Source organism: Sphaeramia orbicularis, chromosome 9, assembly GCF_902148855.1.
Source record: "Sphaeramia orbicularis chromosome 9, fSphaOr1.1, whole genome shotgun sequence".
In the NCBI taxonomy this organism is placed as follows: Eukaryota; Metazoa; Chordata; class Actinopteri; order Kurtiformes; family Apogonidae; genus Sphaeramia; species Sphaeramia orbicularis.
Window position 1 is genome coordinate 38,936,708 of NC_043965.1, and position 17,935 is coordinate 38,954,642.

The 17,935-nt window shown below is 38.8% G+C and overlaps 1 protein-coding gene across 1 annotated transcript in view; it reads right to left on the minus strand.

Moving 5' to 3' along the window:
* LOC115425277 (breakpoint cluster region protein) overlaps positions 1-16,320 on the minus strand; it is a 71,867-nt gene extending 55,547 nt beyond the window's left edge. Inside the window, exon 1 of the mRNA XM_030142700.1 lies at positions 14,234-16,320. Coding sequence (XP_029998560.1) covers positions 14,234-15,566 — 1,333 coding nt within the window. The 5' untranslated portion in view covers positions 15,567-16,320. The remainder of the gene's footprint in view (positions 1-14,233) is intronic.
* Between the last annotated feature and the right edge of the window lie 1,615 nt (positions 16,321-17,935).

Genomic DNA, 17,935 nt, shown 5'->3' on the forward strand with positions numbered 1-17,935 from the left:
CCAAATGGTGATCTCTAAATACTGGGTCAGAGCATCTCCAACACTGCAGGTCTTGTTTCGTGTTCCTGGTCTGCAGTGGTTAGACTATACCTAAGAGATAGATAACCAGATCTCAATCAAGTAGAGAATATGTGGGAACCAAGGTAATTATCGTTAACGAAAACTAACAAAATGACAAAAACTAGAATTGTAAACACATATTCGTTAACTGAAATGAATAAAAATTATAATTAAAAGAAAAAAAAACATAACTGAAACTGTATTGTGTGTTTACAAAACTAAAACGGATAAAAATTATGGATAAAATTTCCTTAGTTTTCGTCTTTGTCAATGTCAGATTGATATAAAATCGATTTATTTCCCTCAAGCAATGTTCTCTGCTGTCACCATAAGACACTTGACGGTCCGTCACTTGTGTTCACTTGTGGTTTCCAGTCATCTTCTGGTCCCCACTCTACCTGGAAACATGAAGACTAAAGTTGGGAGAAAGCAGCAGAGTCCTGTCTGGGATTTATTTGAATACGACGGAGAAGAAGAGAAAAGAGACGACAAAACTAAAACTAAACTAAAACTAAGCATTTAGAAAATAACAAAAACTAAGAAAAACTAGCAAACCTGCTCTAAAAACTAATTAAAATGAACTGAATTAGAGGAAAAAAAAAAAGTCAAAACTAAATAAAACTAAACTATAATGAAAAATCCAAAACTATTAGAACCTTGGTGGGAACATATCATTATTGCCACGCTCCTAACATTATGTAGGTCCCCCTTTTTCCACAAAAACAGCCCTGACTCGAGGCATGGACTCCACCAGACTTAGGCATTATCAGCAGATCCCTGAAGTCCTGGATGTTGTGACATGGGAACTCTACAGATTAGCTGTCTAGTACATCCTACAGATGTGTGATTGGTTTGCGATCTCATTGTTTTTCTTTACACCACTTCTGGCAGAATCATCCAAATAAATCTTCAGTTTTGGAGATCCTCTGACCCAGTCATTTGACGATCATGATTTGGATTTTGTCAAAGTTACTCAGATCTAAATGTTGCTTATTTTGCTACTCCCAACATGCCAAATTTGAGAGCTAAATATTCACTTGTTGCCTAATGTATTCCACTGACATGTGCCAATGTACTAACATAACATTATTACCACTTCTGTTGGTGGTCATAATGTTATGGCTGACCTGTGTACAACATAAACAAAATGTACTTCCATTTGTAATGCATTAAAAAGAGTTACGGATATCCACTGGTGATTTGATTACACGTCCAATACTACTTTACATTTCATACACATGGTAAAGATAAGCTTTTGTTGCAAATAATGGGGTTTTTGTTTAACCTTTTATCGGGCAAGTGACTATTTTTGGTACTTTCTGCATACATTACAAGACAGTGATAGCAACAGTTACAGTGAGTCAACAATCTCAGGTCCAGTGTGGTCTACAGGGTCTGTAAGGTCCACCTCTGCATGAACAGTGAGTGTACCTGTTTTGTTAGGTACCATGAAGTAATGGTACTAATGTAAGGAATGATGTTCAAAGGGATAATGTGGATGTGGACAGGTGTTTGGATCAGCACTTATGTTGGTCTAATGTTCTAAAAGTGATGTTCTAATGTTCTAAAATACATTTTCCTTCCACCTTACATGTGTTTTTCTTGTATTTTTCATATTTACTTCTTGGATTTTTTTTTCACCATTTATGGGTCAGGAACCAAATATGGTAATTTCACTAACCTTGATTTTCCACATAATAAAAAAAAAAGAAGAAAATTTTCACAAAAGCAATAAAATCTTGTTATGTCCTCAAATAACACACTTAGGTTGAAATTTTGAATTTCAGAGTATTTCAGTGAGTGTCCTATGAAGAGTTCAGTGTAAATAATGCAGACTTACACAGAAAAAAAAAAAGAAATCTGTAACTACGCACCTGTGACTGTAATAAATCAGAGTTACTCATATATTGTATCTGAAATAGTGCAAATACATGTACTCCACTAACACACACACACATACAGAGGCAAAGCCCATGAGAGCTGCCTGCACTTCCTCTTGTAGCCCTACATTTACTCTAGGAAAGGGAGAGGCTGAATTCTTGAGCCATGCTAACCACCAAACCTCAGATGTTGATATCCAGGTACAATGATAGGCCTGTCTGGGCTTCCTTTGAGAGACCTCAAATATTCATGAGTCTGCAATTAAACGGTGAGTGTGGACAGGCACCGCTCTGAGTCCTGCTGAGGCGGCAAGTCGTGCCAACCTCTGGACCGAGGCCAGGACGCTCAGACAGACCTCATCACCTTTTCACACAGACACTTTCTATTAATGTCAGGTCCCAGACAGACCCGTCTACCTACACAAACTGTGCCATGTCCCATCTGAGGCCGGATCAGATAATGCATCCTAAAAAAAAAAACAATCTCCTGATTTTTCCAGAGGGATTATAATTTGACTAATGGAAGATTTATTATTTCCCTTTTGGCTGACCTGTTTCACTGTGCTACACTAACTATGAAGCACACAGTATGCACAGATAACACATTTTCTGTGCATTCAATGAATAAATAGCTTATATAAAGTGAAGATATGGTAAAGTTTAAATCACAAATAAAATGTGCATAATCACATCTGGTTATTTATATTTGTAAACTGTCACTTCAGCATTCATCAAATTATAAAAATAGTAATGACAAAAATATAGAAACATAAATAGAAAATTAAGTCAGGCCATTATAATTAAAAACTGACATAATAGCAATAGCTTTGAGGGAGCTGAAAAACATTCACTGTTTTTGGAAATACCTCTTATAAAGTAGATTAGTGTTAAAAGGGTTATTTATAGGTTATTTCACACACAGATAATGAGAGATTTTCTTTACATTCAATGATAATTAGCATAAATAAAGTTAATACATTGGGAAGGTTTGTGTTGTATTAAAAAGACAATGATATATAATTTGATTTGACTGTTTCTTCTTTTACTTTTGTGCAAATTTTCAATTAAACACTTAGCAAATTAAGAAGAATATTAGGGGTGTACCGGTGCACTCGTTTGTATCGAACATTTTCAGTTCAGGGGCATTCAGTACAACACAGAGGTGTACTGAACAAATACATGAAGCCTATGTGAAGAACGCAAACACTCGCCTTAAGTTTCCACATGAACCTTGAAGCAGAACACACACAGTATGAGCAGGGTGGCCACAAGCAGAACCAATGTGCAATATTTGATATCCTAGACGGACCTTTAAACGGTCCACGCACCATACACATGCTGAAGGTGAACCAGCATGGCAGCATCACAGGTACAAAGCCAGAGTTGGAAGACCCTCCAGTTTCTGTAAGGTCTTTGATTTGAGAGCATTTCAGATTTGGATTCCCTGTCAGTTACGTCAATGGAGAGAGATAAGTCGACAAAACAAGAGCAGTGTGCTGATATTGTTTTCGTGAGGACTGGTTATATTTCTGGTAACACGTCAAATTTCAAAACACATTTAAGACCCACACAGTAGTATAAAAACTTAAGCTGTAGAGTGACACTTAATTGTTCAGAATATGTTGCTTTTTTACTTCAATAAAGTTTTTTTTTTTTTTTAATGAAATTGGTCTCCTTCACTGTACCGAAAACATATCGAAAATGCATCGAACTGAAGACCCCTTTAACAAAAATAGGACCAATGGCCCTGTAGCTTACTGGCCCAATTAAAAGCTTTGGGAAATGCATCCAGATGCCATTTATTATCACCCAGTTCTGTGTATTTATTATATTACAGAAATAGCCCATGTTTTGCTCATATTCCAATCAGATCTGTAAAAAATTCTAATTCCAACTTGATATCATTGATACTTACTGATTTATTGTGTCAATCCACTTCCTATCTGATATAATGGAAAAATTTTTCAAAGTCACACCAAATCCTGAATTAGATTCGGATGGAAATAATTTCAGTACATTGTGTTTATATCATCATAAAGAAGCTGTATACCAAGTTTGAAGTCAATCAGAACTAGTTTTGGAGAAAAAGACGATTGAAATATTTTCCCCGTAAGAGCCCATGTTAAATTTTCCATCAGTTCCCGGATCCAGAAGAAGATCCTGATCAGCACGTGGACATTATGTTTTGCTCATCTACCCATCAGGGCTGTACTGTAGAAATTGCAACTTGATATCATTTATATTTACGGAGTTGTTGCATCGATCCACTTCCTATCTCTTATACTGGGGGAATTTTTTAAAAGTCGCACCAAATCCAGAATCAGATTTGGATCCAAATAATTTCACTAGATTTTGTTGATATCATCATAAAGAAGCTGTATACCAAGTTTGAAGTTAATCAAAATAGTAGTTGCGGAGAAGAAGATGATTGAAAATTTTGTAACGGACGACGACAGACGATGACGACGCTGGATGCCTGTCGGGTGGTAAGCTAATAAGCTAAAAACATACCAAACCTAAATTTTTCTGTACCATTACACCCCTAGAAAATATTAGGAAAATAAAATAAGTTCTGAGCAGGAAAAACCTAATCGATGACAACATTTTTGGTAATCAGATTACTGTTAAACTGAACATTTATGTTAAATAATGAATAAAAACATCAAGTAAATATGAATCACTTCAAAGCAATTACTCAATTAAAATGTAACCAAATGTCAAACTAAACCTAGAAAATAAAGATGACTGAGTGATTTTCATTTTTTGAGCTACTACCGTCCCTCTAAGTCAGTATCTGAAGTTACAGATACGGATAAAGTACAAAACAAATATGCCTCTCTCTATCTTATTTGATAAGACTATTACGTAGGCATTTGATTCTATTGTGGGAAACTGGTCTGACGCACCATTTGTGGTTGCTGGTCCGTGTCAGACTTTTAAGACCCAAACCACATCCATGTGATAGCAGTTTTCTATTTTTTATGAGGGAGCAACTTGTTATGTCTCCTTCTCAAATTCAGAATTACTCTGTTTTCTGTCACATTCACTCTCTTCTATGTTTGTTTGTATTGCTTTCATGCAAATTTCCTGCTTGAATCTGTGCCGTGTAAAAGAACATGAGGCATCAAACGAATGACAGAACGAATGTGATTAGCTGCACTTGACGCTTTTCATCTTCATCTTCAAGTTACTTAAACAGCGCTGACCAAGAAGAAAGTATAAGAAAGTATATTTCACATAAAGCATATAATATGGAGGATGAACTATTACAGGTCTTATTTGTTGACCATAAAGTTGGAATAATTTCATTTCAGACACATTCCTCTTTTTAATCCAATTTATACACATCCGAGTCCCAGTTACACCTTATCCATCAAAGATAAATCAGACTGTCGACAAACATTTCATGAGAAGTGGCAAATATATTTTATTACAACTTAATGGGCAACAGTGGATGAAAGGACTTTACTTCACTATTATCATTGTTATTTTGTTTAGCAGTCTAGCCGGTCAACCTGATGATCCCATTTTAGCTGCTCTAGGTCAAATGTCAAGGTCTAAAAAAATCCTCTTTGCTACTGTAGGATGAATTTACAAAAAATAAAAAAAAATCATATCCTGGTCAAAACTGATCTGATTTTATTCTGATTAACCAAATACGTTTACAGTGACAAGATTTAGAGCCTGAAAGGTAGTGTTCACTTTTCTGTCATATTTAATTTTTGAAATAATAATTTTGATCATATTTGTGTGCATTTGCATAATTTAGATTAATATGTGCCTGTGCTCAGAGGGCAGGTTTGGGCTGATGGAGACTGAGCACAACAGGAAACTGCTCTGAATCATTATCTCCATGACGCTGAAGCTGATGCTGGGGACGATATGTTGATGATATGATATGTGGGGAATTTAGCTGCCTGGGTGGAGTCTGTGTGCTTGGTGATGGCTTTCTACGCAGCCTGACTAAACAAAAAAGTCCAACAGTCTAATATTTTGTTGGCATGGATTTCCACCATTTTTTAGACAAATGATATTGCTGAACCTAGATCTGACCAACTGAAGCAACCTCAGATCATAACACTGCCCCTACAGGCTTGTACTGTACTGGACCAGTATCAGTCTGGACTCATCAGACCACATGACCTTTTTCCATTGAAACACAGTTCAATCTTTATGCTCCCTATCAAGCTGATGGTTGTTTAAGAATTGGGAAGCTACTCATTGCATCAGTTATTACCTATTTGCTAAGTTAAATCCAGGTGGAGACTTTTTCTGTCCAGACTGTGTATTTTTGTGTATTTCTGATACTATTTGACTAAAGATTGATATCAAATATGCAATTTTGGGCCATCCCATGCCAAAGATGACAAAATACAATAATATCTTTGATTGTGGGTAAAAAACACAGTAACAGATGTATATATAAATAGCACAATCATTAGCTTAGCTTCATTATTCACAACTATAGCAGCAAAGGTAGACGACATGCACTGATGATGTTTTGTTCTTGGACATTTACCCGCATCATAGACTCAGTTTCAGTACTGAGATTCAAAGTTACCATTGCACAGTCTGCATACACGTCATATTTTAGTTTATTAGACCCAAGTTGCACACTGCAGCTGCACTGAACCTATCAAACTGCAGAAAATTCACAGTCTACAGGAGCCCCAACACCAATAAACAACAAGTGATATAACATATGGGTTTTGTTTTATAGATTGTGGGTATGTAGATGGTGTTTATCAGAAGTCTTAGGAGGAGCCTTGTGCTTGAAATATCACACTCTTAAGCACAACCCCATGACAATCTACGGTATATATTTGTATTTCCTTCTCTGCTCGGTGATTTGCAGCAGTGACATAAATAGTAGAATGCATTATTAGACAATGTTTTTCTGTCATCAGACAATATATATGTTCATAAGGCACAGCTCCATACATTCAAACCCTTTTCATGCACAGCAGGAAACTGTGGCCACAGGCATGTCAGTGTCATGATGATAATTAATTATGACAAAATAGACCCATCAGAGAGCTGGCCTCCTTAAAGGCCCACAGCTAATCAGCGGCTCCATTCGCCGCTATGCTTGACAATTGGCCTAGAAACCAGAAACAAGGAGACAACACTTATTCTTCTATTCATAGAAAAAAAAAGTCCCTAGAGATGTGTCAGTTTTAGACCAGCCATTTCACAAAGATTACACGGAGCAATGCAGCTGAGTGGTGGCAGAGCAAGTATGGGGTTGTTTGTGGCAGTTAGTAGGTGTCTCTGATGGTCGGTTAGTCATTTATCCCGAGTAGAAGCAGTCTGTCACCACGCCAGAAACAAAAAAAAAGAAGAAACTCACCAGCAGCATCAACGCTCACCCTCTGCATCACTCACATATTCCATGACATGATACATAAACATACACACTAATTTTTTTCAGTCCAGAAACCCTAATTTAGACTAAATGTGTCTTGTATTGTACAGTTTATGAAGCTCAAATAGTGACACAACGGCACAAAGCTTCTTTAACACGACTGTGACTGTGTTTGCTTTACTAGACTTTAATAGATTTCAGGGACTGCCACACTGCTTTATGACAAACACGACCGAAAAAAAAACTGCTCCCTAAAAGTCACCGACCACAACAAAGAGGAGTTTATTACAAAAACTTGCCTCACAAACCAGCTCCCCGCCAGAGGCCCTAATCCAGAAGCACACAGGGTAATGTTATTACAACATCAGAGATAAATCCAGACTTCTGGTAATCCACAAAGCAAGGTCCACATGAAGCAGCTGCACCATTATGTCAGCAACAAGTCTCGCCTGGACAAAAACTACACCTCAGGCTTCTGAACAGTTGGTGTAAAACAGGACAAGGTTCATTAAATCGGGGATCTCCACTGAGGTCAGTCCATGGATGTGTTGTGCTAAATCTGTGAAAACAGGCGATTGTAATAAACCCACTATACCCATTTACTTTCCATTTATTCAGCCACATGTGTCAGTTTTCATCCTCAGACCTCATTTCCATAGCAACGCAGCAAACTGTTGTGATGCTGTAAAATCTATGAAAATGCAAATAGGTTCCCATTTTTGTCAGGCTCGGAAAAATCTCCAGGATGACTGTCAGGTCTGAGAAAATCACACCTGTGATGTTTTTCAGCAGAAAGCTAGAAATAACACCACGCAGGAAGTTCTTATTACAAACTGAGGTGTGAGAGATATTACAGTCAGGTAGGGTTTGACAGAAAGATTATATTTACTGCATTATAAAAGATGTAGGATTCATCATAGATGGAGCCAATATGGAAAAACAGTTTCTCCAGGTTTCAACAAGTTGCATTTTTAAAACTGATGAATAAAATTTAAGCCCTATTTCAGATTCATCATGGCACAATCAGCACCAAGGATATAAAACAGAATCAGAGTCACAGAACTACTTGCACATTACATGAAATCTGAAGCTTGCTGGTGGCTTTTTATAGCAGTTTTATGGTGTTCTAACGTCACATGGCTCCAACACCTTTATGCTTGAAATTATTTGAGCCTTTTCTCCCATAAAGTTTTGTTATTTTCAACTAGAGCTGCAAAATTCATCAAGGTGCAATCACAAAGTCAGCTTGTGCTATGTATGGCATGCATGCATTCAAGTCATTGCACAGGTATAGCATAGACATGATGAGCAAAAAATTGAGATAAAAAGGTGTAATATATGTATTGAATACAGAAAGATACTATGTAAAAATGCAAAATAAAACTGACTACAGTTTAAGTAGTTTAAGTTTGTGTGTTTGAATTGGAACTATACATTTCCCAAACTGATCAGTGCATCACTATATGCATTTTGCTCAATAATCAAGCAAATGGTCCCAAATTGTAATAACTAGCCTACATTGTCCACAATAACTGCAGCATGACTTTAAACAGTTTGTGCAGCCTTATTTTCAACAACTTTCAATTAACACGAGGTAATACATTGATCTAATTTGACTTATCAAGATTTTAATTTCCAAAAATCATCAAAAATGCCTAAATTACAAAATCAAGATTGTTTCTGTAGGGACCTTTGCCACTGAAGAAAAAATCTAAATGCAACCTGTTTGCTTTTTTGTAATATATCAAGTGTGAATATGCTTTTCCAGTCATATACAGCATATAGTTTTAGTATTTCTGACAGAAGTTTTGTCTTCAATTCATGTAGCCTGTAAATAAAAGGTTAAAACTGTAAATCCTCCAAAACACTGGGAAACAAAGAATTATTTTTTGTCCATATCACACAGCTATGCAATAAATACAAAATTTGCCCTATAACCAGACTTCATCTTTACACTGTTATAAATGTGCCATTTATAATCCAGTTAATTTTTGAGACCTGCTGCACTGAAATTTGAAGGCTTACAATTCAGATTATTGGATTTTAGACTTGCAACTTTTTAAAACGCCATATGGAATAGCTATAAAAGTCAAAATATCTCCCTTTTCTAGTTCTCTATCCAAACAACCCATAAATTTAATGTCTAACACTAAATTGCTAAAGAAAAAAACCTTATTTCATTTAACCAAATTCAGACTGTCTGTGTTTGCGGTATGTTAGCAACGTCTGCCCTAAAGCCATTTATTCATTGAATAGTCTCCTATGTATTCACTCTTGGTTATTTTTCTCAGCAATGACTGGAAGAGGCAGTTTCAGTGTGAAAGAAGATACCCAAAACATCCTGACAATACATCCTTTGCATTACTGCGAGTGACAAATGGCACAGTAATGTGACACAGACCCAGATCGAATGGATTTGGACATTTCAGTCATACGAGCAGCGTGCTAGCTTACACTTCATGCTGATTATATCACAGACTATCTGCTTGTTTGTCACATGCTTTGTGTCAAAGAGCTTTGGACTCGATCACCTTATATAACAACACACTATTCTGCTCATCTGCTTAATCTGACCAACACTGGATAACACTTTTTTGGGAGGGCAGTGGTAGAAAACCTTCATGCTCCAATCCTAATGCGTGCTCTGTGTCCCAATCCGTCTTTGCTGAACATTTGGCCTCAAATCTGCTGTTTTACAAATCGGCAACAATGCATGTTTTCTCGTGTCATTCTCTTTGACAAATGTTCTTGCAGTTCTGCCTCTGTCCTTGGCACTACCACGTTGCCCAGACCACTCTCCCACTTATCCCACTTAACATTGTTATATTGTTACTGTGTCAATACTCATTCTCGATGAGCGATTCTCCTATTGTGTTCACACATAACAACAGGAAAAGCCTTTTGATTGGAAGCCGCGTGACACACTTTAAGCCCCCTCGATCCTCTTTTTTGAGTGAGTTGTCAGGGCTTTTTCCTAGCCGCCTACCATAACAAAGAGCCTCCCTAAATTTATCACGCTAGACAAACCCCTTTAAGTTAATTACTCTGCACCAAGGACAACAACGCTGATGTGCGCTGACACAAAAACACTCAGGGTGGACAAGGCCGAGCGACTGGGAAGCCTGAGGGCAACCGCTGTCTGAGTCAGGGCATCTCTGAGCTACAGCACTCAGTGGGCAAAGAGCAGAAGGGGCCAAGAAAGAGAGCGCAGACCCGTTCACAAAGGCTAAAGAAAGCCCTCCTCAAAGAACCGCTGGCTTACTGTTACAGTAGATGTACACAGTGGGGAATGTAACTACTTTTACTCCAGCATTATAGGATGTGTCCTGGGTTTTCACTGGGATTAGTTACAGTCTGGGTCTGGTCATTTTAACTTTTAACTTCCTATATTTTATCACATTGTTTCCAATCATTATCCTTACTAAAGATGGCAACATGACATGGCACCAGACATTTCCTCAGCATCCTCCAACACCCCCCCCCCATCAGAAAACAGGTGAACATAGGTTAATTCTCCCGTTAGTGCCTTTGACTGGGCACAGATGAAGATGGAGTTGGTATCTGAGTGTCTTTAATGGCAGCTCACTGATCCAAATACACTAAATGCTAATGCTAATGCTAGGTGCTGTGTGCATTAGCATGGGTAAAATGCAGAGACTGAACTTGTTGATGCAAAAAATAAAGTGAATTTACCTTTAACATTATACAATAATCAAAAGGCAACCATTAGAGCTAGGAAAAGTTATGTTTTGTTGTTTGTGTGAACATTATTTTCATATAAATTTGGTTCAGGTAGCTTGGGTGCTGCACCTAAATCATAAAGAGGTGAAGCCCTGCCCTTTGTAGTTTTGTCCTACTTGACTTCAGAAAAAGATTTATTATAGTCAATGGTGATGAGCAAGTAACTTTTGATGCCATTTTAATTTTGCCACCATTTACACGTGATGTTTATCAGACTGAAAGTATGTAAACAGAAAGACTACACATTGTCATGACCCTAGGTCATAATTTGTCTATTTATATGTATATGTATGTGTGTTCTATTTAGTGTGTGTGTTCTCCCCCATCCTGTAGGTGTGCTGCGCCCTTTTGTGTCTGGTTTGTGTTGCAGTTTGCTGACTGGTGGAACAAGATTGCCCGGCCCCTTTAAAAATGGCCCTGAAGCTTCCATTCGTCCTCTCTCTTGCCTCCTCCCAGCTCTCAACCCTGTGTGCTGTGTGTGTGACCGTCAGTCTTCGTGCGTTGCTGTGTTAAATTCGATTGTATATAGTTGTAAATTGATGTTTTTGGAAACTCGATCCTTTTTCTGGTAGGGGAGGTCGGCTCTTTTGTTTTCCCATTTTCTCCTGTTTTTTGGTTAGGAAGTTAGGTACGTTTTTCTGTATTTGATTTCGTGCATTTATTTTTGATTAGGTAAGTTAGTTTGAACTGTAAAGAAGATATTTTGTTTGTTGTTTTAGCCGCTCCCTCCCCTAACCCTTCTTTAGTTGCTTTAAAAAAAATAAATACTGTGAACTTTAGTTGTGATTGACGTGTGTGCTTGGGAGCTGAGAGGGGACAAGATTGACTATTTTATGTTCGCCCTGGTGAACCCCTAGGCCGGGGCATAACATAATTAAAAAGTTGCAGAAGTGACATCGCCATAACTTCCTCCAGAATCAATGACAACAGCCACTTTTACACAGAGATCCCGGAAAAAGGGCCAGATGGTGATCCCTCCTTTTTTCCACCACTGACTGATTTCCACAGCCAAGCCCAAAAGAGTACCAGAGGTGAGACAGCCTGGACTTTTACACGGCAGACCTGCGTTCCAGAATCAAAGGGACGGTGACACAGCATACAGCGTGTCATATAACTTGTGTATCGAAAACACTCCAAGCATAGCTTCTTAGCTAACCTCTCCAGAGTCGGCCCATCTTTCACCATTCCAGAAATGTTAGCATGGATAGAGTCCTCCGCCCAAAGAGAAAACAGCTTGCAGATCTCGGCATCTCCCCAGTTTCACATCTTTCTGGTTGCGTTGATACGTTTGTTTACTGTACATGGCCTGCACTCATTTTTAAATCCACCCGGTGCAAGGGTCACACACGCAATACGTCATCAAACGTCACACCTTGGTTGCTGAACCAGAGATGTTCCTTTTAGTTCCAGAATCATGAGTCCACCTTCATCACGGCTCTGCTGCTACCTCCAGAGGCGTTACAAAGCCGCGATAGAGGTGAGACCAAATGATCCCACCATTTTGTTTACACAGATATCATTCCAGAATAAAAGTTAAACATTCGCATAACAGAAGTGCTGTGTAAAAGGGACTAATGTCTTCACTGCTTCAACATGACAGAACTTGTAGAGATGTCGCTTCATTTAACACTTGTTCATAACCCGTTAAAAGATTGAGGTGAAAAACGCTGAAGCAACATTTCCCCCACTATTGGTATCAGCTGAAGTTGGAGCTGATAGCAGCTATTAGCTTTCTCAACAGGAAATGCTGACTTTGAGGAGAAATAAAATCTAGCTCAAAAGATACTAAAATTGCTCTTGCCTACATTGTTTTACAATTAGTTTGATGTTGATTTTTACATTTATTTATTAATTGCTTTAACTTTGATGTGTGATTCAGATTGATTTATCTTCTTATTACTTAGACAAAATGTTCACAGTATTTTTTTAATAAAAGGAAAGTAGTCAATTTCAGACAGGAATAATGCATTTTCAGTGTCAAAATCTTCTAAGGGTGAAGCAAGATATGAGCTGATTAATAGGCCATTAATAGGCTTTTTCCTGTCCCCAAACATAGTTCTTAAAGAAATTAAAAAAGCCTCTAAAAAAAAATCCTAAAAAAATTAGCAAGTTCAATCTATTGCATCCTAATATTCTTGCATCATAATCTTAATTCTTGTTTTGTAAGTTCATGGCAACCTTGCCCCTCAACTCTAACAAACCTAATCAGTTAACTCTCAAGTCCAAGTGAATGTTTGTACCAAATTTTAAGACAATCTCTTAAACTGTTCCTGAAGCATCACATTTTCTAATGTAATGGGGACCGAGCAACTGACAGACCAATGTTCTTATGGAGATACATTGATGCATCTAAAAAATGTCTCTCCAGAACATTAATGGAGATGTTTTAGGCTCAGCTGTAGTTATTTATACTTCTAGCTCCACTAAATTTCAGAGAGAAATATTGTACACTGTTCTCACAGGACAGCAACGCTACAGACACATGATCATAAAAAACATACCATATTAGTCTCAACTACCAACAGCATTATAAATTTGTTCAAATCTGAGCTCAACTAAAGATAAAGAGCAGTAAAAAGCAGCATAGACACTAATGCAGGAGTTAAATAAATCCAAAAATTTCATATTAACAGTGATTATTTTACTGGTATTAGCACTTTTACTTCAGAAAAGGATCTGAATATTTCCTCCACCACACATATCTGTTGCATCACCTCCATCCTGGACTGATCTAAAACAAGGAAGAGTTAACTCCCCCAACACAATCATTATGGATGAAGGCTGAGCGGATGGAATAAATTCTCATTAATGAGACTAAAAGATGGATTTAATCAAACCTGGCCTCCTTTTTTGTAGGCCACATCCATCATGTGGAAGTTCGTTTCTACTTAAGAAAACCACAAACAGACAAAAACGTGTCAAAAATAAAATGCCTTTAAGTATAGATTTAGTGTTTAAGGTCAAAGTGTTCATTAAAGAGGTTGCAGGTGCATTTTTACACATCAGTGACTTATTTTGGATCAAAGCTAGATGTACAAGTTCAGACATCTATCATTTGTGATTAGAGGGGTCTTTAATGTGTCTTTTAGTGCTTTTTCATACATTTATCCATCCATTTTCTGGTCTAATCCTTCTAATTACAGGCTTGTGGGACATCTGTGTGGTGCAGTGTGTTTTTCAGACCTACCCAGATCTCCTTGAACACTGTTGTCATGAGAGGTCCTGCTGGACGTGGTGGAGTCCCCATCACTGGGCCAGATCTGACCCGTTTTACGGACTCCAATGATGGAAGCCTCGGACACCATCACCTGCTGCTTCAGACGTTTCTGAGACAGAGGCGTGGGTGGGCTGCTGCTCTCAAAGGACTGCTGGGAATGCTGGGAAGGTGAGCGGCTTTTGTCCCTGTACATTGGGTAAGTGGTGGGACTGGGAGACACATGGCTGGACTGGCCTGAGGAGAAGTCCTCCTCGCTGGATGTCAAGTTCTCGTTTGAGCTGCAGTCTGGAGTGTAGCCTCCTCCTACGTCATCGAAGCTGCCGGGAGAGTATGAGCGCCTCGGCCAGGTGAGGTGGGCGTCCTCGTCTATACCGTGGTCCCGGATGTGGATGACCCGGGTGTCCCCTTCAGTCATCATCCCCCCAACGTATACAGTAGTGTAGGGCTGACACTCTGTGGATTTCCCACCATTTGATCGGCCCACATTGTCTTTCTGGAAGTTTGTGCTGTTGACCTCTGGTTCGTCATATGACCCATTGAAGCTGCAGTTCCCCTCAGCGGACCTCCCTCTATGAACAGACTTATTTATGTCCCCTGTGGCAGCAGACAGGTTCCCTGGAAGCGAGTGCAGGGACCTCTTACGCTCCATTTGCATGGCCTGACACCCCAGGGTGCTAATCTTGTCTGAGACTTCTCTGTCGTTGACCTTGACCAGCCCTCGCTCGTGATGGTACTCCATATTTACATAGAAGGGTTTGTCTGGACCACCCATCACTGACAACCCTCTGCCATCCCCAGCTGTGTGAGAGTTGGCTCTCCTGATGCGCTCAAAGTTGGATCTCAGCGCTGCCACGGAGCCAACTGGGAAATCCGGCAGCTCTGAGTCTTGACGGACTGGAGACATCCCATCTTTCTGTTTAGCTGGGGATGCACCATCCACCTCTGCTTCTGGATGTGGTTTACACCTCACCGGCTTGCTGATAACCCCTCTCTGCTGCTCCTGCACCGACCCCTCATCTGTATGGGACATCTGGCTGTCCTGATCCCCATCACTTGCCTGTGGTGTCCTGTTAAACCCCCACCTCTGCCCATCGTACGACTTCCTCTCTTTTGCAAGCAAAGTCTGCAGGTAGATCATCCGGAAGCGCTCTTTGTTCACCTCCTTCTCCAGGTGCCTGATGGATTGCTTGCATTTGTCCAATTCCTGTTCAATGTCTCCCTGTGAGTTGAGCTCCATGCTGGGGGGATCTGACTCAGGGAACTGGGCTCTCCATGCCTCCACAAACCCCACCGGTTCAACCATTCTTACTACTCTGACATAAAACAATCAATCAACCAAGAACATAAACATGGACAATCCTAAAACTAAGCTTATGTGTCTATAAATTACAACTTCCATGGTGCAACAATAAAGAAAGGAAATCAGAGCAGAGAATCCTGCAAGAAAAAAGAACTCTCTACTCACAAACAGGAGAAAAATAATCCTTAAAAGGGAAAAAATCAGGGTGAAAACTCTCCAGTCCTTTATATAAAGTCGTCAAACAGTGAGGTAAATGCCTGTGCTCCTGTATTCTCTGGAGGTTCTGTGTCTTCCTCGGGGTTTGGTGTCAGACTGACTCACAGTCCTCTGGTGTTTTGGCTCCTCGTCAGCCTTTACAGTCGCAGCACAAGGAGGAGGGGCCACATGGATGAGAGTTAAGATAACACTAAATCTGCGAAAAAATACAAAGATTATCCACCAGAGCCCTGTTTCTCAGCAGACTGTCCAGGAAGAGCAGATTACAGTGAACGCAGCACTTATATATATTCCCACTAAAATGTAAACACAAATACTAAACAGACAATCTAATGATAAAGTGGGTTTTTTCGCATTTTAAAGGCAGAAAACGTCCAACGATGAAAATTAGGACTGAGGAAGTTGTTGTCTTCAGATCCAGTTCAGGTGGATGTGGACTGGACAACCTCACCCCGACGTCCCAGATTTACAAACATTTTACGTTTTACTTTCCGCGTCGTTTTTACCTCTTAAAACACGCTTCTCCTTCCTTTCTCCTGCTGCAGCTCTGTGTGTTTGTTTTTCACCCAACACTCCTGCTGTTACGCTCTGAAAACTCCGTATAATCCTCTCGGATCTACCAAAGTTCATTGTGTTGCAACGTTGAGCCGCATCCCGTGAATGTGTCGCCACCTGACGGTTTAGCGTGGTGCGTTCAGGTGCAGAGCCGTAAATGCATGGTGCAACGTAAATCAGTACCTTTATTCAAATACTGTAAACATGATGTAGTAGAAAATTATTATTATTATTATTATTATTATTATTATTATTATTATTATTATTATTATTATTATTATTATTATTAATTTATATTTATTTCAACTTTATACAGTGTTGTGCCAAAAAAGAAAGAAAGAAAGAAAGAAAGAAAGAAAGAAAGAAAGAAAGAAAGAAAGAAAGAAAGAAAGAAAATTAAAAATACTATCTCTTATGGCTAAAATGACATCTTTTCTCTCCAGAGTTGCAGAGAAATCTAAGAGTTTTTCTGCAAGGTGACATATTTACTTTATCTAAGTCAAATAATCGCAGGCAAATTTTTGATATTTACTGAGAGTCTTCATAAAGATACAACAAAAATATGCAAGGGAAAAAAATACATGTACTCATTATTAAGAAGGGAAGAAAACTGAACCAAATGAGTTCTACAGACAAAAGTTTATGACAGTAATTTAGTACATATTGAACTCTTGAGTCCACTATTTTTGAAAGTTTTTACAGACCTACCCCTAACCTTAATCTTATGGTTTATCACACCAACCTTCTTTCTCTCCTGATTTGGGCTTTTTTTATGTGTTCTGTGTTCAGTTGAACCAGTACAGTTTCTATAATACTCATATTTCTGTTGTGAATTGTTTTTTGTTGCTCACATATTTCCTGTATATTCCAGTTGTAACTTGATAGAGAGACTGACAAATGCATATGGTCATTTTAACTTTACTAAAACAACAGCCCTAATGGTGACCTGAGACTTTATGCAGTACTGTACTTCTACTCCGCTACATCTCAGATGAACATCAGGATGTTTGCAAACTCTGGCTCATTTACACCTCAGTGTGTCCCTGTTGATTCATTGATATTGTACATTTTACTCCACTATATGCTTTCTGACAGCTTCAATTTTCATTTTCCTCCTGGACAGTGAAAAACACATATCTCCATATATATTCATTTTACCAACACCTAAAGGATAAGATGTTATTATATGGGTTGGCAAATGTGATAAAACTTTATCAGAGACACCATTAACATGTGTAAACCTTACTGAATATGATGCATTGCTGTAGATTAAACAACCAGAGGTCTACGTAGCTCCACAGCAGTAAAATGCAACATATGCATTCCTGCAACAATGAAATTAATCTAAAAACCTCCTGTACCTCTTTAAACCTTACAGTGGTGGCCGAATGTTTTGGCCGTCTCGTTGTATAATGTGATTTATTTACAAATAAAGTCCTTTAAAATGTTTATATTCAGCCCAAGCCCGGATTAACCATTTGGGCAACTGGGCAATTGCCCAGGGGCCCGCGATGTCTGAAGGGCCCTGGGTAGCTCGGGCATAACGAAAATATCTGGTTATCTTTTGCTTATAAATGAAACTGTCCGCTGTCCGGAGCTAT